The sequence below is a fragment of the Gopherus evgoodei genome, chromosome 1 (assembly GCF_007399415.2).
Source record: "Gopherus evgoodei ecotype Sinaloan lineage chromosome 1, rGopEvg1_v1.p, whole genome shotgun sequence".
In the NCBI taxonomy this organism is placed as follows: Eukaryota; Metazoa; Chordata; order Testudines; family Testudinidae; genus Gopherus; species Gopherus evgoodei.
This window is the reverse complement of record NC_044322.1, coordinates 197,638,622-197,662,548: the sequence shown is the minus strand read 5'-3', so window position 1 is coordinate 197,662,548 and position 23,927 is coordinate 197,638,622. Positions and strand designations below refer to the sequence as shown.

The 23,927-nt window shown below is 42.2% G+C and overlaps 1 protein-coding gene across 1 annotated transcript in view; it reads left to right on the top strand.

The window, feature by feature from the left end:
- The first annotated feature begins 15,747 nt into the window (after positions 1 to 15,747).
- The window catches only part of LOC115646532, a 38,889-nt gene continuing 30,709 nt past the window's right edge, over positions 15,748 to 23,927 (top strand). Inside the window, exon 1 of the mRNA XM_030552477.1 lies at positions 15,748 to 15,932. Coding sequence (XP_030408337.1) covers positions 15,854 to 15,932 — 79 coding nt within the window. The 5' untranslated portion in view covers positions 15,748 to 15,853. The remainder of the gene's footprint in view (positions 15,933 to 23,927) is intronic.

Below are 23,927 nucleotides of genomic sequence, written 5' to 3'. Positions count from 1 at the left end.
TGCAGCATAGGTATTGATTATGATTGTTAGATCTCCTGTACAGAAATAAATGTAAAAAACACCACCACACCCCCTAGTTGTAGAAGTTTGGGAGCACTCAATAGTCTAGTTCTCTAGAGAACCTTATGGTACACATAGCTGATCTTAGCTCTGCTCTTTTTTGATAAATTTATTAAAAAATAGACATTTTTAAACAAGAAATCTTGCTAAAAACGTATTTTCTTCAATTTTTCCCTTTATGTCCATTATATCATTTTCCATTAAGTTATCTTAAATATAACCCTTCTGCCCCTCTGAGTTGGCAGCAACAAGGGCCGGGCTCAGTATCCAGGGGTTCTGTTTCAATAAAGCAATGCAAAACCGGCTTGAGCCCCCACCCAGTGACCTGGGACAATTACATACCACACCCCCCTGGGCGCCTCTAGGAGGCAATACTTCCCCTCTCGCAAGTGCAGAGTCTGAGTGTAGCAAAATCCTTTTTAATAAAGGTGGGAAACCATGTGGCATTATGTTGGGGAAACACCATAAACAGTAGCAAAAAACTCACCTTCAAGTAAGTTTGGCAATGTCCTTTTCCTCTCAGGATCTTAAGTCCAAATCACCCCCAAAGTCCAACAACCCAAAAGTCTCTGTCCCTGGTCAGTGCCACCCCAGAGTTCAAAAGTTTACCTGCAGAGTTTTACCCCCCCAGCCTTGGTGGAAATGGGGGAGGGCACACACGGGGTGTTAAGGGGCACCTTACATGGGCTGAGGCCAACTGCCCTGCCTCTTCGTGGAGTTCTGCTGCAGCCTTCACCATGAATGGCTCTGCTCCACCAGCTGTCCCATGAGTCGCTCCAGCCATCTCCACAAACTGCTCCGCTCTGATCCACTTGCTGTTCCATGGGCAGCTCCAACCATCCCACAAGGTGCTCCACTCTGCCAGCTGCTCCATTCCACCAGCCGTCCCATGAACTGCTCCAGCTGTCCCCGCAAACTGCTCAGCTCTGCTTGCCGCTCCAACCGTCCTGCAAACTTCTCCGCTCTACCAATCACTTAGCAATATATCTTCAGGCTCCCCCACTAGTTAACACAGCACTCAGCTCAGTAATTTTAGCAGTTTCAGCTCTTAATAGGGGAGCCCCAGTGCTGGTGCACCATTGGCCTAAAGTGAATTCAGCTCAGCAGCTTATAGCTAGACTCCTAACGGAATCAAAATTAGCTCTGCTATTCAACAGTGGGGGAAGGGGGAGAAAGAAAGAGATGCAATTGGTGTGCCAGGCCCTCAAAGAGGACCCATACCATCAAGTACACATACCTATCCCCAACCTCTCTCCATTCACTGGTTTTGGAACCCATGTCCCTTGTCTAGCGAGTGCTTCTTAGTTGATGGTGAGACCCTCTGTCATAGAACAGTCTCATAGTCCTTCATTCCCATAATCAGGGTAACAGAACTTTATTCTTCCTACCCCAACAACAGAGAAATTGGGGATCCCACAGCTGTCAAAGTGACCATTTTGGCCTGCTGTGGGCTCATGATAGGTGGAGTGGGTGTGCCTATGCAAACAAGATCAGCCTCTTAACTTCTTTTCCACACTTGCCATAATTCACCACCAAATGTCAAGGTAGAGCTCATCCTGAATCTGCTTATATAAATGAGAGTATGAGAAAGATAAATCCACAGCAAAGGTAATGAACAAGGCTAATTAGTGCTCCCTGATCCTGAGGGCCAGCCTGAACTAGCTCTGGTGAGAGAGAGCAGCTGAGGGGCTGCTCTACTTTATGCCAGTGATGTAAGGTTTCTAGTGTGTGTTGGCATCCTTTCATCTGCGAGAGACTGTGGGAATTGCAGCCTATGATGTAGATGGTTTGCGATGTCTCATGAGACTGAGTATGCCAGTCGAGATTTGCATGATCTTTGGCAGTTATTGCAAATGTATCTATCTTGGTTGGGAGCTGCTTGCTTTCTATGGCCTCTTTTCTTCTCAAGCTGTGGGAGCCAGCTCCTGTCATGGACTTTCATACCATGATGGAGACAATGCTGCCACTTGTTACGATCACTTGTCAAGATTTCCCATTGGTCAGAATCAATTCCAAATTCCTTCATATCTCGCTTGCATGTGTCTTTATAGTGAAGTCTGGGACATCCTGTTGTTCTTGTTCCCTCTGATAGCTCCCCATATAGCATGTCCTTGGGTATGCATTCATCTTTGGACCTACTCAGATGGCCCAGCCACCACAGCTGTCACACTTCGTAAATTTGCCCGTTGAAGAACCTCTGCATTGGTGACTTTATCTTGCTATTTGGTGTTGAGTATGTGGCGTAAACAATGTAGCTGGAAACTGTTCAACCTTTTCTCCTGATGAACATAAGTTGTCCATGTTTCCCCACCATACATGAGAATGCTGAGGACGCAAGCTTGGTACACTAGATTTTAGTCTTGATGATAAGCTTTGAGTTGTTCCGTGCTCTTTTAGTTAATCTGCTAGAAGTGGTGGTAGGCTTTCTGATGCAAACATTTAGTTCTTCATCCAGTGAGAGGTTGGTTGTCACTGTGGCCTAAAAATAGCTGAACTTTTGGACATCTTCTAGCTGGTTTGCATTTAAGGTAATTGAAAGATCTTGTGGAACCCCCTGTCCTAATACAACCATTTTCTTGATGCTGATGGTGAGAGCAAATGCCTGACAAGTACTTGAAAGTCAGTCCAGGAGTTCTTGTAATAGATTTTCATTGTGGGCTATGAGGGCAGCATCACCAATGAATAGAAGTTCCCTGATTAGCACCTTTTTGACTTTGGTCTTTGACTTAAGTCAGGACAGGTTGAAGAGTTTCCCATTTAATCTTGTGTGGAGATACACTCCATCTTTCCTGTCCTTAAATGAACAGTTCAAGAGTACTGAGAAGATTCCGAAGAGTGTACAGGCAAGAACACATCCTTACTTCACTTCACTTTTCATATCAAAGCTTTCTGAAGTAGACCTGTCAAACTGGACAGTTGCTCTCATGTTGTTGTGGAATGAACGTATAAGACTTTCCATCTCTTCTATCTCTTCTAGTATTGCAAATAGACCTGCTCTTCTGACTGTGTCAAATACTTTGGTTAGGTCCACAAAGGCGATGTACAATGGTCAGTTTTGCTCTCTGCACTTTTCTTAGAGTGGATGCAGAGAAAATATCATGTCTATAGTTGATCTTCCAGCCCAGAATCTGCACTGTGATTGAGGGTAGGCATGATTTGCCAACTGTTGTAGGCACAGTAAGATGACTTTTGCAAAAGCTTTTTCTGCTATGCTTAGTAGCAAGATACCCCTGGAGTTGTTGCAGTTGCCGTTTTCATCTTAATTTTTTACACAAAGTGATGATGTTTGCATCACACATCTCTTGTGGTACCTCACCCCTTTTCTAGCCTTTAAGTAGCAGCTGATGAAACATATGGTAATAGGCTGTCTTTCCCGCACTTGAGGATTTCTGCTGAGATGCCATATTTCTAGTAGCCTTGCCACTTGGTAGCAAAATCAATGGTCTTACTTAGCTCTCCTACAATGGGCTCCACATCTAGCTCTGGCATGACTTGTAGAGTTGGTATTTGGTCCAGTGATTCACTGGTAATGTTTCTTTCTTGTGTGTATAGCTCTGAATAGTGTTCAATGCAACGAGACAACTGCCTGCTTTTATTTATAATGATTCCACCGCTGTGTGATTTGAGAGGGGCAACCTTGTTAACAGTGGGACCTAAACTTTCTTCAGGCCATCAAACAGGACTTTGAGGTTCCCTGTGTCTGAGGCTGTCTGTATCCTCTTCACAGAGCTTGATCCAGTAATGATTTGCACAGTGTCTGCTTGCTCTCAGTATTTCGGTTTTTGCATGTCAAAGTCTCACTTTGGTGCTCTCTCTTGGCTTCTTGTTGTTGTGTTCCAGATAGGTTGTGTTCTTAATATTGATGAGAGGTAACAGTTCCGCTTCATTTTCTTCAAACCAGGCCTTTTTTGATGGTCTCTTTCCCACAAATATAGCTAACGCAATTTCATGGATTGTGGTTCTTAAATCTTCCCAAAATTCTTCTGCCTTCTCTGGTAATGACTTCCCATGCATGCTAAGTTCAAAAGCCTGCACAAACTCTGGCATTTCCTCTGTTTTTTGGTGTTAATAGCATTGATTTTGGGCTTGCTCCTAAACTTTGCTCTATGTAGTTTCTTGGCTCCAATCGTCACTTTGCTAATAATCAAGGAATGGCCTGTGTCATAATCAGCGCTGGAGAACATTTGAGTGTTCTGCGCTAAGGGTAGGTCTTTCCTCCTGACGATAACAAGGTCTAATTGGTGCCAGTGGTCTGATTGTGGATGTTGCCATGACACTTTGTGGTGATCTTTTCTTGTAAAATAGGAATTGGTAATGCACATTTGGTTTTGGGCGCAGAATTCAAGAAGTTCTCATTCATCTTGCCAATGCCAAAATGTCCTAGGCAACCTGGCCATGAGTTATTGTCTGCACTGACTCTTGCGTTAAAGTCACCAAGGAGGAAAAGTTGCTCAGTTGATGGTATTCTTTTGACAACTTGATGCAAAGAGCTATAAAATATATCCTTCTCCTCAGGGTTAGATTTGAGCGTTGGTGCCTATGCACCAATGATGTTCACAGAGCCGATGGTTGTCTGAAGTTTAAGTGAGATGATATGCTCTGACTTCCCAATGGGTGTCTCTAGGAGCTTTACTCACTTGTTTCTCACAGCAAAATTGACACTGTACAGACGATTTTCTTCACTGCTTTCACCTTGCCAAAAGAAGGTGTAATTGGCCTCTTGTTTCCTGAAGTGCTGCAATGTCAACATTTAGTTTGTAGAGCTCACAGTCTATCAAAGCTGACTTCCGTGTACTGCTTGTGTATTGTAGGTCGTCGTCTGTCAATCCCAGATGCATGGTCCTGACATTCCAGCTGCCAAGCCAGAAAGTTCTTGGTTTCTTATTTTTACCAGGTGAAAAGTTTCCATTTGCCATTCAACTTTGGTCTAGCCCCACACACCCCATGAAATGCGCAGACCGTGGCGGGTCAACACTTAACTGTCTGGGAGCTGCCCAACTTTGTGGTGGGTAGTGGCTGACCAATTGAACATAGTGATCACCCTCCTCTACGCCAATCAAATGGGAGCATATAACCCCTAACTGCCACCTTCTGTGTTGTGTCCATGTTGCCAGCAAGGATGGAGTGTTCTCTCTATGGCATGTGGCTGCAATAGCCTGGGCAGTTGATATGGAGGCACTGCTTTGCCCATATGTCAGCATCCCTCTTGTGACTTCACTGGTTTGAACCAAAGAAAGGATGGGAATTGATACGTTTGGAACCAGCTATGCTGCAGGAGTTACCAGAGCAGAGGAGATCTTCCATCTGCCTGCCTTTTGGGGCTCCATTCCTACATTGGTTATCAGCCACAGCTGAAGGATCCAATCTGTCGTGTGTGGATGTCATTGGCAAAAACACTGGGTGTATTTGCACATCCACATTTTAATGGCAGTTCCTCCATCAAGGGTTCCACTACCCATCTCAGGAGCTCATCAGTCCAAAGCCAATGGCGCGTCCTGAGGTTTCTGGGTTAATTAACTGCCACCCAGCACTCAGCATTGACCACTACAAGTTGTACCGCTTATAGTCATAGCAGTAGCAAATTTTCAGTTCTGACCTGACCAGAATAGGATAGGCCTTCCTTGCCATGTCCCCTCCACCACAGCTGGGTGAGACAACTGGTGAATACAGTGCCTTCACAAACTTCACACAAAGTTTTTCCCTGCACCAGTGGAATTCCCTTCATACAGATTCAGATTTCTTTATATGTGTCACTCCAGCAAGAGAGGTTGGATCTAAGTAGATAATCTGGCTTTCTATGTTCAGATTTCAAGATCTAAGTTTAAATTTATTAAAAATAGCATTTTTTACTACCAATTGTGACTATTTAGCTAACCTCTGATGGAAAGGGCGAGAAATCACACAGTTACCGTACTGCATGAATAATCTCTTGCCCTCATGTCACTTGTTCCAAAAAGCAATTCATCTGAACGCAAGAGCTTTGTCACAGCAACATCAAAGCGTAGAATGTGTTGCATTTTAGTTGAAGGGGAAGAGGCCAGTTGCTTAGATCCTTTAGATATCCGGATAGGCCCTTGCTATTCTCAGCAGGCATCTGCCTTAGTGGAGTGGGCAATAGAGACAGGCTTATGGTTAAGGCACAGGCCTGGGAACCCAGAGATCAGGTTTCTATTTCCAGCTTCGCCACTGATGTACTTTGTAGCAGGCTGGTCACAATCAATACCTCAGAACAGGAACAATAGCAGCCTCTACAGGGTGTTGTGGTGTGCTTGATTCATTATTATTGATAAAGCACTCTGTGATCCACATATGGAAAAGTGCAAGAGTAGTAAACCTTATATCAAACCTCTAGCTAGAATAGGGTATTAGGAATGGGCTCTCAACCACAGCCTGGGACCTTGGGTGGATTAATTAACCTGTACGGATTAGTTTCCACACATGTAAAATGTGTAAATACTTCTCACAAGACTTTGTTTAATTATTGTGAATAATTTGGTGTTTTGATGTCCTCAGATGAGAAGTATGATATACTTTTTGTCATGATAACACATTTAATGATCAGACACCTCTACTGTAGAGAGAAAGTCAGACCTCTATTCCTCACTAACTGCCATAATTGCTATTTAAAGAGCTTTGAAGTTTGAGATATCTGCAAGTGTTCTCCAACATCCTGGCAATTAAAGTGAAAAGTGACACAGATAAGCTAAAAAGACCTAAAGAAGAGCTCTGTGCAAGCTTGAAAGCTCGTCTCTCACTAACAGATGTTGGTTCAATAAAAGATCCTGCCTCATGCACCTTTTCAAGTTAAAAAGAGCTGATTCCAAATCATGGTCCAACAATTGTTGGGTCAACAGGTGCAAATCACATAGCTTCTTTGCTTCAGTATCCTTATCTGTAAAAGGGGCTACACTTCTACAGACTATTGAGCTCAAAGAGGGAAAATTATGGTTTATTCCTGTTTTATTTTTGTTGAAGTCTTGTAACTAGATCCACTGGAAACCTAAGCCAAAACAAACCCCAGACAGGAAGAGTTAAATTAAATATTGGTTTTTACTGTCAATCTCCAGCTTCACTGAAGCGGCGTCCTAGGGCTTCTCTACACACCCATTTAGTTCACAGCAAGCTGGGGTGTGAATCTTCCTGGCACTAGGCTGCTGGGTCCACCTGGCTCCTGCTGATGTACAGTAACAGTTCCTTAGAGCACTTTGATCAACTCCTGTGTCAAAGTAGGGTAGAGCTAACGTGCAGTAAGGAACCATCCACATGGACACTCAGTGCACAGCAAGCTTGGGGGGCGGCGGGGGGGGCCATATCCCAGCTTGCCTCAAATGAAATGTTTATGTAGACAAGCCCTTATAAAATTTCTTATCAGCTTGATACTCCAAGATGCTGAGCGCTCTGGCAGCTGTTCAACAAACAGCTTAAGTGCATGCTTAGCTATCTTATTGGATAAGGGTCAGCATGCTCAGCACTGTGAAGGACTGAACCCTCTATTAATGGCTAGTAACATGTGCTTAGAGAAATGATGATGTGAAATTCAATTAAAAGGCAGAGATGAAAAATGTGCAAGTTCTTTCCACACATTTGGATTGGGACCATGGCGACCCTAACAAATTAGGAAGTCTAGATTTTGCTGCTTCATTTGCGTAAACATAAATCATCTTATACTTGGGCAATGCCCTAAAGTTGTGTTTAGTAAAAATGAATCCCGAAGAGACTAAGGTTTTTAAATCTTTGGCTTATTGAAGCAGTATCACATGGCTCTGCCATGTGTCCTGTTATTAAATTACAAAGATCTGAGAAACAAAAGCTTAAGCTCAGAAACCACACCCAGGTGTTCCATTTGGCAATCCAAACAGGGGTGGCTCTAGACATTTCGCCGACCCAAGCACGGCGGCATGCCGCGGGGACCGCTTTGCCAGTCGCAGGTCTCGCGGCTCCAGTGGACCTCCCACAGGCGTGCCTGCGGAGGGTCCGCTGGTCCCACAGATCCACTAGACCCACCTGCTGCCCTCCTGGCGACCAGCAGAGCGCCCCCGTGGCATGCTGCCCCAAGCACGCGCTTGGCGTGCTGGGGCCTGGAGCCGCCCCTGAATCCAAAACAATAGAGCTAGGGCATGTGCCAGAGACAGTTTTGCTTTCCAGTGCTTATCATCATGTGTTATGTCCAGCAGCTGCAAAGGAAACACAAGCTTCAACTGTAGCTGTAGAAAGAGCAAAATGCTTTTGTCGGATACTTAAAGTTTGCAATCCCCTGTTTAGAGTTTAAGTAGTAGATCCTTGTCAATGCAGAAGTTCACTCGTAACTATGTTTGGAAGGATTAGTTTATCAGTAAATGTCGATCAACACAGATTTCCCCATACCTGCACAAACCACTGAAAACATATTTCCATCAATGCTAAGAGAAAATTTACAGATAGGCAAATTAAATTCACAAGCAGTATTTTTCTTAAAGTTTGATTTAAGTCTATTTACTCTGTATACTTTGATATATGATATTGACGTGTGTTTTAATACTTAAAGCTCTAACTTTTTGAATCTCTGTTTGCTGTCATTAAATAATTGTCTGATCCCTCCCCCTTATAATTTCCTGCAACTGTAAACATTTAAATATATAGAAACAGAAAAAATGCTTAAAAATAAGCATTGGTCTTTTGTCAAAATTATGACTAAAAATAAAAATCAAATTGTGCCAAGCCTAGTCATGGCAAGATTAGTAATCACTGACAGACACCTAAGGCTTGGTTTTCCTTTTGAAGGAGACCACCGTAAGTCAGAAAATCAATGGCATTATAATGGAGGAGAGCTGGTGTTTATTTTCATTTGTCTTCTGCATTAACAAGATTTATCCTTTTTATGTTAGAAGAATATCTCACCACTTCATCTATTAAATAGGACAGGTATCTTTTCCTTTCTACTTTTATTTCCACATAGATTATGCTCAATCCCTTAAACTTTTTTATTTGTATTAAAGCCTCAACCCTTCAGGAGAAGGAGACCTTAAATGTCATCAGATTTTCAATATACAGGCACAATACTGCATTGGATTATGATGTGATTATTTGTATTACATTAATGCCTAATGGTTCCAAACAAGAGCCAAGGCCCATTGTGCCAAGCACTGTACTTTAGATATAGTAAGATGCCTTGGCTACACTGGTGGTGGTGGTGGTGGTGGTGGTATGTAATGTATGTGTAGCCACACTCCGCAGTGAAAACTGGGCTTCACCCATGCTGCAGTGTGTTAGCTACACAGGACAGTAAAAGGCTCCTGCAGGGGGCAGTGGAAGCCTTTCCCTGCTGTGGGGAAAGGCTCCAGCAGTGGGACACTTCAGTGCTACACAGAGAGTGTAGAAGACAGAGGCACTGCTTGGACATGTAAAGAAATGTGTAGAATACATACTCTACGGTTCTTGTGTGTCTTTGACTAGGTCTACACTTATGGTGACATGTACAGCACATACACTCCACCCACCCCTAGCACAGGTCTATATAGCAGTATAGACTGAGAGGCACTGCTTAGGCAAGTAGAGCAAAGACACACGAGAACCTTAGGGTATGTATTCTACACATTTCTCTACATGCCCAAGCAGTGCCTCTCGGTCTATACTGCTATATAGACCTGTGCTAGGGGTGGGTGGAGTGTATGTGCTGTACATACCACCATAACTGTAGACATAGTCAGAGGCAGTTCTTTCCACAACAGATAGACAGTGCGCAAAAGTAAGTATTCACATTTTATGGATGGGGAACTGAGGTACTGAGCAATTAAGCAGTTTGTGCAACGTAATACTGAACATCCATGACAACTAGAATTGGGTGAAATTTTTCAAACTTTTTTCCAGAGAAAAATGCAGTTTTAGTGACATTGAAATATTTCACAAATTCATGTCAATTTCTCCAAAGTGTTCATGGCAGGGAAAAACAAACAAATGGGGAAATTCCAATAGTTGATATGAAACATTTCAACATTTTCTAAATGAATATGTCACCGTGTTTTGGTTTGAAATAACTGTTTTGAAGTTTCCTTCAGGTTTAATTAAACATTAACCACTCATTGTCAAAATGTTTAGTTGGACTCAAAACAAAAATCTGATTTTTTTGGAATGGACAAAGATTTAAAAATCTGTTATTCCCACAGCGCTAGTGACACTTGGGATTTGAACCTAGATCTGAGTCTGTTCAATTCCTTCATCATGAGATCTCCCTTAATCTCTAATGTCTTTTTGTACAAACTGCAACAAAAGGAATCTCAATAATTTAATTTTATATTTAGCACAGGGCTTGGAGAGTAAGTTAGGCATGGAGCCACCCAGCAGTGTTTTCCCCAGGAATCGAAATTAGGGAAGGTGTTTGAATTTATGGGGAAGGGTGAGAGCCCATGAGGGGTGAGAGTGTGAGGGTGAAGGTGGGCTGTATGGCACCATAGTAAAAATTGAAAAATGTTTCATGACCATTTTTATTAGATTTAACTCATGTTTTAAAACCATCACACAAATTAAAGTTGGCTACTCAAGCCTTCTATGAAGCACTACATCTACATCCTTCTTGGTTTCTTGTTATAATTTTGCATAACTCTGTTAATGAACTTATTAAATGCAGTGCATTCATCTTTGGTGGCTTTTCTTGTGTCCGGTACTTCCATTCCTTCAACTGATATGCTCATTAGTTCATTCACATGATCAGGCAAAAGGCGACTTCTTTCAGAACACAAAATTCTATTCAATGAGGCAAAAGAATGCACAACTGTAGCTGTTGTGACTGGGAGTAGCAAGAGACGAATTCCTTTCATCCCAGGAAACATAGCACAAAGATCGGGTTGAGCCACTAGTGATGATAAAAAAGTTTAAGTCAAACCTTCATTCATTCATTGTATGATATTCCACTCTGTATTCAAATTCTCTATTCCGTCCTGAGCACATGGCAGCCCCATTGCTGGTAGTGCCTCACTCCACTCAACTGTTGGTGTTTTATAAGACAGGGATCTGTAAAAGCTGTGTAGAGGTTGAGTAGAATCTAGCAGTCGCTCTTGTAGATTTTTAGGAATCAAGTCTGTGTACTTTTTCAGTTGTCTAACACACACTTACTGTTCTCTTCACTTAAAGATTCAGAAGATAGATTATGGGTAATAATATCTTTCCCCTCTACTAATAGTAGTGAATTCTCAATTCTATTCAACCTATGAGGCATGGAAAGCCATTACCATCTAAGGGTGGTTTGATACTTGGTCCATTAAATTGGCAGGCATCCAGATCACAAAAGCCACCAGAGTTGCTGTTATTTTGTACCATTTGGGGAAATTTTGAGGGAGTGGGAAGGACAGAGAAGCTAACTCCTATCCCCCTCCAAATAAAAACCCTATAACTGATCATGAAGACTGGATTACGTTCTTGTCCCTGCAGGCACTGCCTGCAGAGAATCAGGGTTAGGTTCCATTGATCCATTCAGTGGGGAGAAACTTCAACTGCTACTGCTTATGACATCCCTATGTTATTGAGAGAAAATTTCTGACTCATGAGTTGGGTCCAATGTTCATCCCTAGCACTGAATTTTAGTTAAGTGAAAATAACCTTGTTCAAGCCATCAGAAAATTTCCTACCAGAATAGCCCCGTGGATCATAGTACAGGAGCCAAATCCCATTTTAAAAGGTAAATCACTGCTTATTATTGACAAAATTTAAATTCAAAATATTAATTTAGCTCACTGGGTATTTTACAAAGTGACAGAATTGACCAAAGTCAGCCTTGGAATAAGCTGTTTTGTCAGGGCTAAATTTAGCTTCATGTTTTATGGCAACTTCTCCACCTGATCAATGGGTACTTTGTCCTTCATCATTCATCCCTTTGGATCCCATCAGCATCTATCCTACTTGGTTTGTATTTTTTTTGTTTTCCCCTTTAAGACAGATTTTTTAAATCTAGGGAGCATTATTTAAGTTCTACAAGTAACCAAGTATCTAGTACTACTCATTCAGTTTGGAAATTGAGCTTGAATATTGTAGCTACTTCACTAACATGCTTTGAGGCATAAGAGAAAAGCAGTAAACAATAAACCACAGATGCTAAACTAACTGCTAAGGTGGACTAAAACCCACAAGATTGGGGTTTCAGTTTAATCCCACGTATGCTGGCTGCGATCAGAAACCCTCTATGGTACACAGGACAAAAAAAATAAAATAAAATGCACTACCACTTCATGGAAAATTTTCAAACATTCCTTGCACACAATTCTGTCAACATATTTTAGGAGATTCTCTTTTTATTACCAGGGTATTAGCCTGACTTTTTCTCTTGTTTTATTGCTCACCATCTACTACAATTATGAAGAGTCAGAAAATATAGAAGTAGCGTTGGAACAATTTGTATAGTGGAGGTGCTGAGAGCCATTGAACCAAACTGTAAACTCTGTATGTGATGGGAACCAATTCAAGCCGGGGTGAGCTGATGCACCCCCAGCACTCCTAGTTCCAGCATCTTCCAGTATGGAAGCACTCCAGATTCCAACATGCATTATTATAAATGCAGCATCATAGGGATTCATTGCCATTTATAGGCAAATTGTGACAGGTTTCTGGCTCAAAGAGTTTACAGTCCAAGTCAGACAACATAGAAAAAAATAATGAAAGGCAGGGAAAGGCTTCAGGAGGGCAATGCTTACAACCATACAATAACAAAGGCTCATAGCTCAGAGGTATTTCTGCAGACAGCTGGTTTCCTTCCACCTCACCTTTTATTTTTAAAGTGAGTTTACTTTGTGACCACAGTGAAGGCTGTTATAGAACAGCAGCTTTGTTGCTCCATTTTAGCTTTTGGTTTGGTCAGTTTAGATTTAGCAGCATGGAAAAGCTGAACATTCAGCTTCCCAGAGAGATTTTTAGGAAGGGACCCACACCAAGGCAATTTTCGGTACAATTTTCCATGTTAAGGACTGAAGTCAGACTTCACTGTTGCACAGGGCTTTGTGTGGGTGTGACAGGTTGGATCACAGAAACCCCCTTGGGAACTGCCAACTGATGTGCCAAGACTACTTCTGCCCCTGATTTCCTGCCCTGTCAGCCTGGGACTCGAGCATCCTGTCTTGTTGAGCCAGACACACCAGTCTGCTCCAACACAGACCCAGGTCTGAACCATGTGCCTTAAAGCTGCAGACTTAACCTTAAGCAGCTCACAGATGTCTTCCTGTCTTTTACACTCAGATGCCCAACTGTCAATGGGGTCCAAACCCCAAATAAATCTGTTTTACCCTGTATAAAGCTTATACAGGGTAAACTCAAATTGTTCACCCTCTATAACACTGATAGAGAGAGAAGCACAGCTGTTTGCCCCCCCCCAGGTATTAATACATATTCTGAGTTAATTAATAAGTAAAAAGTGATTTTATTAAATACAGAAAGTAGAATTTAAGTGGTTCCAAGTAGTAACAGACAGAACAAAGTGAATTACCAAGTGAAATAAAATAAAACGCGCAAATCTAAGCCTAATACAGTAATACAACTGACTACAGATAAAATCTCACCCTGAGGGATGTTTCAATAAGTCTCTTTCACAGACTGGAGGCCTTCCTTGTCTAGGCACAGTCATTTCTCCCGGTACAGCTCTTGTTCCAGCTCAGGTAGTAGCTAGGGGATTCTTCATGATGGCTCCCCCCTTTGTTCTGTTCCACCCATTTATATATCTTTTGCATAAGGCAGGAATCCTTTGTCCTTCTCTGGGTTCCCACCTCCTCCTTTTCAATGGGAAAGCACCAGGTTAAAGATGGATTCCAATTCAGGTGACACGATCACGTCACGCTAAGACTTCATTACCCACTTGTCAGCATGCGTATATACAGGAAGACTTACAGGTAAAACAGAGCCATCTGCAGACAATTGTCCTGGCTGATGGGAGCCATCAAGATTCCAAACCACCATTAATGGCCCACACTTTGCATAATTACAATTAGGCCCTCAGTTATATTTCATATTTCCAGTTTCAGATACAAGAGGGATATATTTATACAAAATAAGATGACCACACTCAGATTGTAAGCTTTGTAATGATACCTTACAAGAGACCTTTTGCATGAAGCATATTTCAGTTCTATTATATTCAAACTTATTAGCATATTTTCATAAAATCATATAGAGTGCAACGTCACAGTGGGCATGAGCCCCTCTAATCTGGGGTGAATTACATAGTGAGTAGCTATTCAACATACCTTTATATTAATGCACAGCTATCCCCCCTGCTGCATAGCTACTAAGCAACTTTGTGTACTGTTTTGAAGTGGACCAAGATCAGTTAGAGCTCCTGGGTCATAGAGTCAGAGATTAAGGCCAAAAGGAACCACCAGAGGTCTGGAATGACTACTAGAACATTTATTGTACAGTAAACAGATAGACTCGTCTCACTTGCTGTTTCAGCACTTGACTCAGCACTTAATTGGCATGACACGTAAACAAGTGTGGCCAGAGGATAAAGAATAGAATTCTCAAGAATCTGTCAGAGGGACAATAGTTCATCAATCCCAAAGTGTAGTTTAAAAAGTCAAACAACCTCACCATCAATAATACACTCCAGTAACCATTTCCAGGTGGAAATTACAGACAGAACCTGTCTATAAATGTTTACTTTCACACTCTGACTCAGATTCTGAAAGCTATGGTCCTCCCTACCCCTCAGTTTCCCCATCTGTAAAGTGGGGATATTGATACTTGCTTCCATTTGTAAAACACTGAGATCTACTGATGAAGAGCACTGTATAAGAACTAGGTATTATTTTAAGAGAAAAAGTATGGCAAAGAAAGAGAGTCAGGTTACATTTGAACATCACATTGTCTCCAATTCCATGGACATATATATCATACCATCTTTGGGTACTTTATTTTCTAGTGCCAAGCCCTCTAGACTAGGGTACTTCCATACATCTGAATTTTAATTAGAGGAGGTTACTTTCAAGAAATAACAAATCTCTGGAATAAATTTGGTTACTATCATCCTCCTCTTAATCAAGTTAGTTTATCAATGTTACTCTTTTTGGAACTTCCAGTGTTCTCTATCACAGTTTTTAAAATAGCTGCATTAACAAGTGAGATCTGTTAGACTGTGGAAGAATCCCCATCTCATATAAGGTTAAATAGAACAGAGTACTTGGGCATGTACCATACAACACAAAGCTATATCGACAGAGGGATGGAGAAAATTAAGTAATAGGTATTTACCAATTCTGATAGGATTTATGAACCAACAGAACAAAATGTATGGTTTTCTGTGATACATTAGTTCCATGCTTGTCATTTACCTTCCGGTTTATTGATTAACTGCACTTAACATATTTTGTCTGGTAGTTCAAAAATGGTTAAGACAAAAATTGAATTCTGGTTTCCAGTTTTGTGCCCACAACCAAATAGGAGTTCAGTTTTGTGGGTACAAAACAACAAGTCTGATTTGCAGGTGCAACTAGCTAAATCAATGTCTAAAGGAAATACTTAGTCTCCACAAAATTGCAGGATGGTTTTATAACTGTTTTGCTCTTACAGTTTTTGCAGAAACAGGCTCGTCTCATTTCTGTTCTTTTTGTAGGTGTTCATTACAATCCTTTCCCCCAGTAAGAACACAGTCTAGTTTTAAATTTCCTGTTGTGGTTAACACATTCCCCCCCTCCAAAGAACCCAACATGAATGATTGTAAATCTTATTTGCGTTATTGTATTTCTAGCAGAGTCAAAGAGGAAAACAAAGTCAGTTTTATTTAAGCCATAGTTTAAAGTGAGCCTTCAGTTTGCTTAAATTGGGAACTCGGAACAGAAAAGCAATGCATTCTCCAGTCATAGTTGGTTTATTTTACTTTCTCCTAATTAAGGCTTGGAAGAGCTTAACTGTCCAATGTGAAGGTATGGTCATAATATATTACAGATCTATTTCTTTAGCTACTAATACTCTTCTAATTTTGGAGGGGAAGTTTAGTTTATTTCACCATCACTATATTGATCTTAAATAAGGCTGAAATCCTGGTCCCATTGAAGTCAATGGGCATGTCAGTGCGGATTTCATGTCAAGTGTTTTTCTCCTATTAAAATGTATAGTCATGAAACTAAAGGTACTTCACTAAAATCAAAAGGCAGAGCTTCAGGAACTTTGCTTTTGTCATTTTATAGCACAATCTCTTTTAAACTTAATTTTATAGTTAATATATTAGGTAAAAGTTTTGTTGGTGGCCAAGCAGTAATATTAGACAGGCTTGGACACATTTGTGGATGACAGAATTCACCTATGTTTCAAAATAATAGCCAAACTCAATGACATTTCTAAAAAGGAGGCATAGTAATGTTTTGTTATTGTGAATTTTTTTTAACAACTTCTTTGCAGTCACAATATTTGGCAAATATTAAATGGAGCAATCCTCTTATCTGCTTTTTACGGCTGGGGAAAAATTAGCACAGAGGACAGCAAGGCTCTGGCAGAATTAGGAATACAATCCCAAATATCCTGCTTCAGAGCCATATGTTTGGATTACCCTTCTTTTTCACTAACACAGAAAAGGTGGTTTATTTTGGAATACTTTCTCCATAAAAGATGACGTGACTATAGCAGCTGTATGTTTACAGTAGCATAGCAACCAAGAATCAGGGAGGTCTGTGGTTTTGCCATTGAAATATCCATTTAAATTCAATTAGCCATTTTTAGAAGGGTGAGGAATGAAATGTTTGAGACCTAGGTCAGAACTTTATTTTGTATACATTGATTTAGAATGTTTCTCCTGTGCTTTGCCAAGGAAAAAATTAAGTCCACAATAGCAGATAAGATTCAAACAAAGAAATGTAAATCTTTGCTTTGTAATTTCTTTATCATTGCAATATTTGAGAGCAAGAATTAACTAATTTTAGATTGTATTGTTCTATTCTGTACATATACCCTGTTCTATCCGTTTAGAATAACACATGAATACAAGGTCTAGGAAGAATGGTTACCATGAACAGCACTGTACTGGTAACAGAAAGACAAGGTGGGTGAGGTAATATCTTTTATTGAACCAACTTCTCTTGGTGACAGAGACAAGCTTTCAAGCTCTACAGAGCTCTTCTTCAGGTCTGGGAAAGGTACTCAAAACATCACAGCTAAATACAAGGTTTAGCATAAGTAGTTGACACATACTCTAAGGGATCATTCACACCTCTGCAGTCATAGAACAAAAAGAGGAGGGTTGGTGGGTTACAGATTGTTATAATAAGCCATAAATCCAGTGTTTATGAAGACCATGATTTTTAGTGTCTAGCAAAATTATGAATTTAAGCTCCCAGGCTCATCTACTGAAGGTAGCATGCAGGTTTTCTTTAAGGATGAGGATTGAGAGGTCAGATACGGAGCAATTGTTTTGTGAAAAGCATCTGCATGCAGGCGACATGGTGTTTTCTTCTTCTTTCATGTTTCTCTGTGAACTCATTCAAGAAACCAGACGACCACTATGTTCAGTCATGGTTTTTATTGGGGCATTTAGAGTGCACTAGATGAGGTACATCACAGATTGTGATAGGCATGGCATGGATCTTTCAAGATGTGTTAAGTATCAGAGGGGTAGCCGTGTTAGTCTGGATCTCATGCTTCCGACGAAGTGGGTATTCACCCACAAAAGCTCATGCTCCAATACGTCTGTTAGTCTATAAGGTGCCACAGGACTCAAGGTGTATTGTGGGGGATATTGATCAGCATAGCAGGGGAGATATAAAATCTGCAGATTTTGTATCAGTGGTTCTGGCAGGGTCTGGTGCTGCTTTGAGTTGAGGCTACTGGTCTCTGGGGAGTGTGTTGCTGCTGCTATGTTGGCAAAGTTGGCAGTGTTTTGAGGCCAGAAGAGGGGGTTTAGGAAAGATTTCTTTCAGGATGTGGTTCCTACCTAGTATGGGTTGTAATTGTTTGATGATACCTTGTATAGGTTCCAGTGTGGGGTGGAAGGTGACAACCAGGGGTGTTCAGTCAGGGTTTTTTCCTGTATTGATATAGGTGTGCTGGTGGTATTTAGGTGTCCTGTTCCATGACATGATCTACTTCTCTGGGGGGAACGTCCTTGTTTGGTGAAGGTGGTTTTAAGTGTTAAGAAATGGATCCCAGAGTTTCTCCTTGGATCATACTGTGTGGTATCTAAGGGCCTGGCTGTAGATACGATTTCTTGGAGTCTTTGGGGAGGTTACTGGATCTGTGAAGGTAGATGTGGTGATCCATGGGTGCCTCGTATATAGTTGTCTGGAGGGTTCTATTATTAAGCCGATCATATTGTCCAGGAAGTTGATTCTGGTATGGGCGTATACTAGAGAGAGTTTGATGGATGGATGCTGGTGGTTGAGGTTGTAGTGGAAGTCTATGCGGGAGTTTAGGGGGTCCATCCCAAGGATGAAAATAACAATGTATATAATTGGTTTTGTGGTACATTGGTCCAGAAATTCCTCAAGATGGTCCTTGAAGAGGCTGGCATATTGGAGAGCCATCCAGTACCCATAGCTATTCCCATGATTGATACTGAACTGGCATGGATAAACCCAATATATAAACATATGAAGTTTCTAAATCAGAAAGCAAGAACAAACAACCCATTTTCCAAATATTATTTTGTAGAACCAAAATGTTAAGGTCATGGCTACTCACCTTAGGCTAATTCCTGAGCCCCTGGCCCTTATATCCTGCAAAGCATTTAAGCAAATTCCTAACTTTAAGCATGTAAGTAGCCTTTTGAGCTGAGTGGGGCTGAACATGTGTTTAACTTCAAACATGTACTTAAAAGCTTCGTAGGGTCAGGGGGAGTGTGCTAAGCACCTTGCAGAATGAAGTCGTGAGTGTTAATTCATACAAAGTCTGATTCTATAGCCCTTCAATTGCAGTTTACAGTAATTTTAAGTATCTACGGACACTAGAGGCTAAACCTTTGAAGTGTAACCCTTCTGCCCCTCTGAGTTGGCAGCAACAAGGGCCGGGTTCAGTATCCAGGGGTTCCGTTTCAGTAACACAATGCATAACCGGCTTGAGCCCCCACCCAGTGACCTGGGACACTCACATATCACACCCCCCCGGGCGCCTCTAGGAGGCAATACTTCCCCAATCGCAAGCACGGAGTCTGAGTGTAGCAAAATCTTTTTAATAAAAGAAGGAATCAATGCGGCATCCCATTGGAGAAACACCACAAACAGGGTTATAACACAAACCATAAACAAAAACCCACCTCCAAGTACGTTTGGCACTGTCCTTTTTCCCCTTAGGGTTTTAAGTCCAATCACCCCAAAGTCCAACAACCCAAAAGTCTCTGGTCAATGCCACCCCAGAGTTCGAGAGTTTATCTGTAGAGGTCCCTCCCCCCAGCCTGGGTAGAAAGGGGCACCTTACGTGGTCCGGGGCCAACTGCCCTGCCTCTCCATGGGTTCTGCTTCCGCCTTCTCCACGAACTGCTCCGCTTCACCAGCCGCTCCACTCTGCTCCTCCAGCCGTCCTCAGAAACTGCTCCACTCCACTAGCTGCTCTGCTCCATGAGCTGCTCCAGTTCTCCCTGCAAACTGCTTGGCTCCGCTCACTCTGTGGGCTGCTCTACCCGTCCCACAGCTACTCCGCTCTGCCAGCCACTCTGCTGCCACCAGCTGTCCCGTGATCCGCTCCAGCTGTCCCCACAACTGCTCCACTCCACCAGCCGCTCTGTTCCACAGTATATCTTCAGGCTCCCCTACTAGTTAGCAAAGTACTCAGTGCTCTCAGCTCAGTAATTTCAGCTCTTTAGTGATTTCAACTCTTAGTGATCTCAGCTCTTAGTAGGGGAGCCCCAGTGCTAGGGCACCATTAGCCCAAAGTGAGTTCAGCTCAGTAACCTGTATTTAGATTCTTGAGGGAATAAAAAAATCAACTCTGACATTCCACAGTGGAGAGAGGAGGGGGTGGAACTGGTACTTCTGGCTCCACAAGGAGACTGCCCCCACCAGGCACAAATACCTATCCCCACCCTCTCTCAATTCACTGGGTTTTGGAACCCATGTCCCTTGTCTAGCAAGTACCACCCAACTGAGGGAGAGTCATTTGTCACCAAGCAGTCCCACAGCTCAGCAGTCTGCGATAGGGTAGGCGTGCCTATGCAAATACACTCTCTGAAATTCTTTCCACCAGATGTCAGGGTAGAGCTTATCCTGACTCTGCTTACAGAAGTATAAACCTTTTTCTATGGATATTGCGTCAACAAGTTAAAAATGATACATTCTAAGAGAAGCTGGTTAAAATTCTAGTGGTGCTCTTAAAAAACAGACAAATTTTAGAGGGAGGATTCCAGCCAGAAAATAGTTTTGACCAGTAGCTAAAGTTGTCTTTTTCACTTGAATTTCTACTGTATTTTTTGCTGATCTTTGGAGAGCTAACATAACCAGATGTCTTCCTGTATTGGACATATTAAACAACTGATAGCAGTGTTTGGGAAGAGCACCCATCTGGAAGGTTACAGCTGTGACAGACTTATAAAGGCACTCACCACTGTGATATCTGGGTGCAAATGACATGGCTGAAACTGGGTCATTGTGAATCCAGAAAGAAATAAACCATCCTTCCCAGCAGCTTAAAAAACAAAGGTGATGAACCTGGCCAATCAGCTACTGTCCAACTTTCTTAGGGTTAGTTAAGATTATTGCTTTGATATTTAAATGCCACTAAGACCCTAGGACTTCAGAGTTTGGTCATTTGAAAAAGCCCAGGCCTCAAGACGAACCCTGACACTGTAGAGGTGACCAAGCTTATGCATCACAGTAGTTTCACTAGGCACATGGCCCCACTACAAAGAATGCCCTGCCTGGAGCTCCATTTATAGCAGCAAGTTCCAGGGCTGCAGTCTAGGTGCTAGGAGATGAAGACGCTGTCTTGAAGACCCTCCTGAGTTTTCAGACATGCATAATTCCCTGCTCACATGTGTGCTGTAAAGAGCAAAGAAAAATAATTGACAGATTCCATCCCAACCTCAATGGCTCATCTATTACGCTGCAGGGGAAAAATCCTGGTATTGGACAAAGTAATCCAACAAGTCTTTCCCATATCTGCTACTTTTGTGACTTAGTCCTGTAGCTTCTCTCCTACAATGACAATGCTGGATAATTCGCAGGTTAGTGTGAAACCCCACAATGGATCTGGTTCTGATCTCTCAATTTTACTCTAGCAGAGCGTTATTTATTGTGTTTATTGCACTGGAGTTTCCCCCATCTACACTAGTGTTACTGGAAGTTGAATTGGACCCAGTCTAATCATGAGGTTCTTACATTCCTTGTTCACTCAGCCTTATCCAGAAGCCACTTACACCTCACATGACTCTAATGATCCCTTCTGGCCTTGGATCTCTGAATCATCTAATCTGACCTTCCATACAACACAGGCCAGAGAACTTCCCCAAAATAATTTTTAGATTTTATATAAAGAAATCCAAGCTTGATTTAAAAATGGTCTGTGATGGAGCATCCACCACAACCCTTGATAAATTGTGTCAATGGTTAATTACTTCCACTATTAAGCATTTACACCTTATTTCAAGTGAGAATTTGTCTGGCTTCAACTTCCAGCCATTGGATCACGTTACATCTTTCTCTGCTAGACTGAAAAACCCATTTAGTAAATATATTTGTTCTCCATGTAGGTATTTATAGACTGTAATCAAGTTACCACTTAACCTTGGTCTTTGTTAAGATAAATAGATAAAGCTCCTTGACTATCACTATAAGGACTGTTATCTAATCCTTTAATCATTCTTGTGGCTCTTCTCCAAACTCTCTGCCATTTATCACAATCACAATGTGCAACTGTGTTGGATTAGGACCATTGCAAACTCTTTGGGGCAGGGACTGTACCTTTTAGGTTTGGACAGGAAATACCACATTCTGGGTGCTACAATAAGCAGTACCTAGTGAGGAACTCTGCAAGCTGATGCAGTAATGGCCATTACTGCAGTACTAGCTGAGCAGGAGCTTGACCTCAAATGATTTTCCAGTTAGCCCAGGAACAGTCTTTGGTAGTTGTTACTTTGGCCTGGATTGTCCTGCCAAATTCCAGATATCGATGTCTCCCTCACAGTGAGGGAGTGAGGATGTCTCCCCTAGTACAATCCCCCCACTCCTATAAACCTCACAGGGACCTCTCCATGGGAAATGGATAGGAGACTGGACAGATTGGGCACAAGTGTGTGTGTATGCAGGGGCGGGGGGAGGAAAGCACATCATTTCCATCACTTCCACCACAAATGACATCCCTAATATGACAGCAGGATCATTAGCAGGTGATGCCTAAGGAAATAAAAAATAATGAACAGGCTCAGGATTACAAGGCCCTACCAAATTAGACACTACTCAAAATGTAACATATTGAGCACTATGCTAGAGTCACTAAGGATATTCAGCCATCTAACCCTGTGGATTTAAATAGGAATTAAGCACCTAAACACCTTTGAGGATCTGGGCTAACTGACTAGCGTTGCCAAAAAATTAAAAGCTCTTATTCCTTGATGGCAAGCAGAGAACCTGTTTTAGTTCCAGTGACAGATCAGGCCTAGTGTTTTGGCTACACTACATAGTCCCTCAGGTTTGGTTACAACTGGAAATCACCCTAAAAATGATGATTAAGAGATGACAGGAGTTTTCCATGGAAAGAGTTAATCTGTCCTGTTACCCACCATCCTTACAGAGAATCTGCTTTACACCGTATGATCCTTCGGATCCATGCCATTTTGCTCAATGGACCTCAAATGGCGGTGTCCTCTGAGGGAGAGCTATCCCCTTAAAATACACAGGCATGGCCTTGTTCACCTGCAGGCTCCATGCCAGCTGGAGATACAGGCTAGGGTTTTCAGAAGTACTCAGCATTGGCTCAACTGCATTTCCACTGAAATGAATGGGAGGGTTTAGGGGCTGAAGCATGGTACTAGACTCAGGAGTCCTTTCCCAGCTCTGCCATTCGCTTAGTGGACAGTTTGGGCTCAAGAGGAGGGGTGGAGCTGGGGGAATGCACATCAGTTCCCTCACCGCCCCTGCAGAGATAGCCCAGGTTATGTATTTTTCGCAGAGTATCTCCCACCCCCACCCACTTGTGGCCAGCATTAGCCTCCCTGAACTGCACTGTTAGTGAGCCAGAGGGGCCCCACTGGGGAAGAAGTGGGGCTCAGTTGACACGGAGGCACAGTCTCTCTGTGCTTATGGCTCTGGCCTTCCAAGGAACCCAGGGGATTTATTGGATTTGGGGCAAATTTCTCCTCTCAACAAAACAATGTGGGCAGGGCAATTTCTGCAAGGTGAAACTTCACCTGAGTGTCTTCTCCTTGAGCCTCTGCTTATTGGTTTTTCCACACAAGGAGCTGATCTGAGCTTATAGCAAGAATTTTCTGTGAGAATAAGAAACTCAAAGACATAACGAACTTAACTTAACATGGGAACGATCACACCCCTCCTCTGATCATTTGCAATGGAGTTTCAACTAAACCCTTTTCTTGCTTTTACTATTCCAAAGGCTGTGTCAGTATTTCACACCAAACCTCGCTAAGGTTGAGCTGCAGGGCTGGCCTGCATACGTCTGGTGAATTCCCCAACCCCATGTGTGCAACAACATGCTCAGACTGATATTGTTTTAAGTATGGTTGGCCTCTTACTTTAGCTTTAATTTTTTCTTAATGTTTCCCGACACTGAAAAGGTGAGAAAAAAACCACATGGTGAACAAGCTGAAGACCTTTGGGGGTGGGGGTGGGGTGGGAAGAGAAGAAAAAACACCAATGGTTCAGACGAGATCAGTTTGCCACAACAGGATGTGCATATCCTGGCTCTAAGTGGTTATTTCATCCACCTCAAAAAGTACCCTGAAAACTAAGTAATGCAGATACGAGCCTTCTGTTTTTGGAACGTGT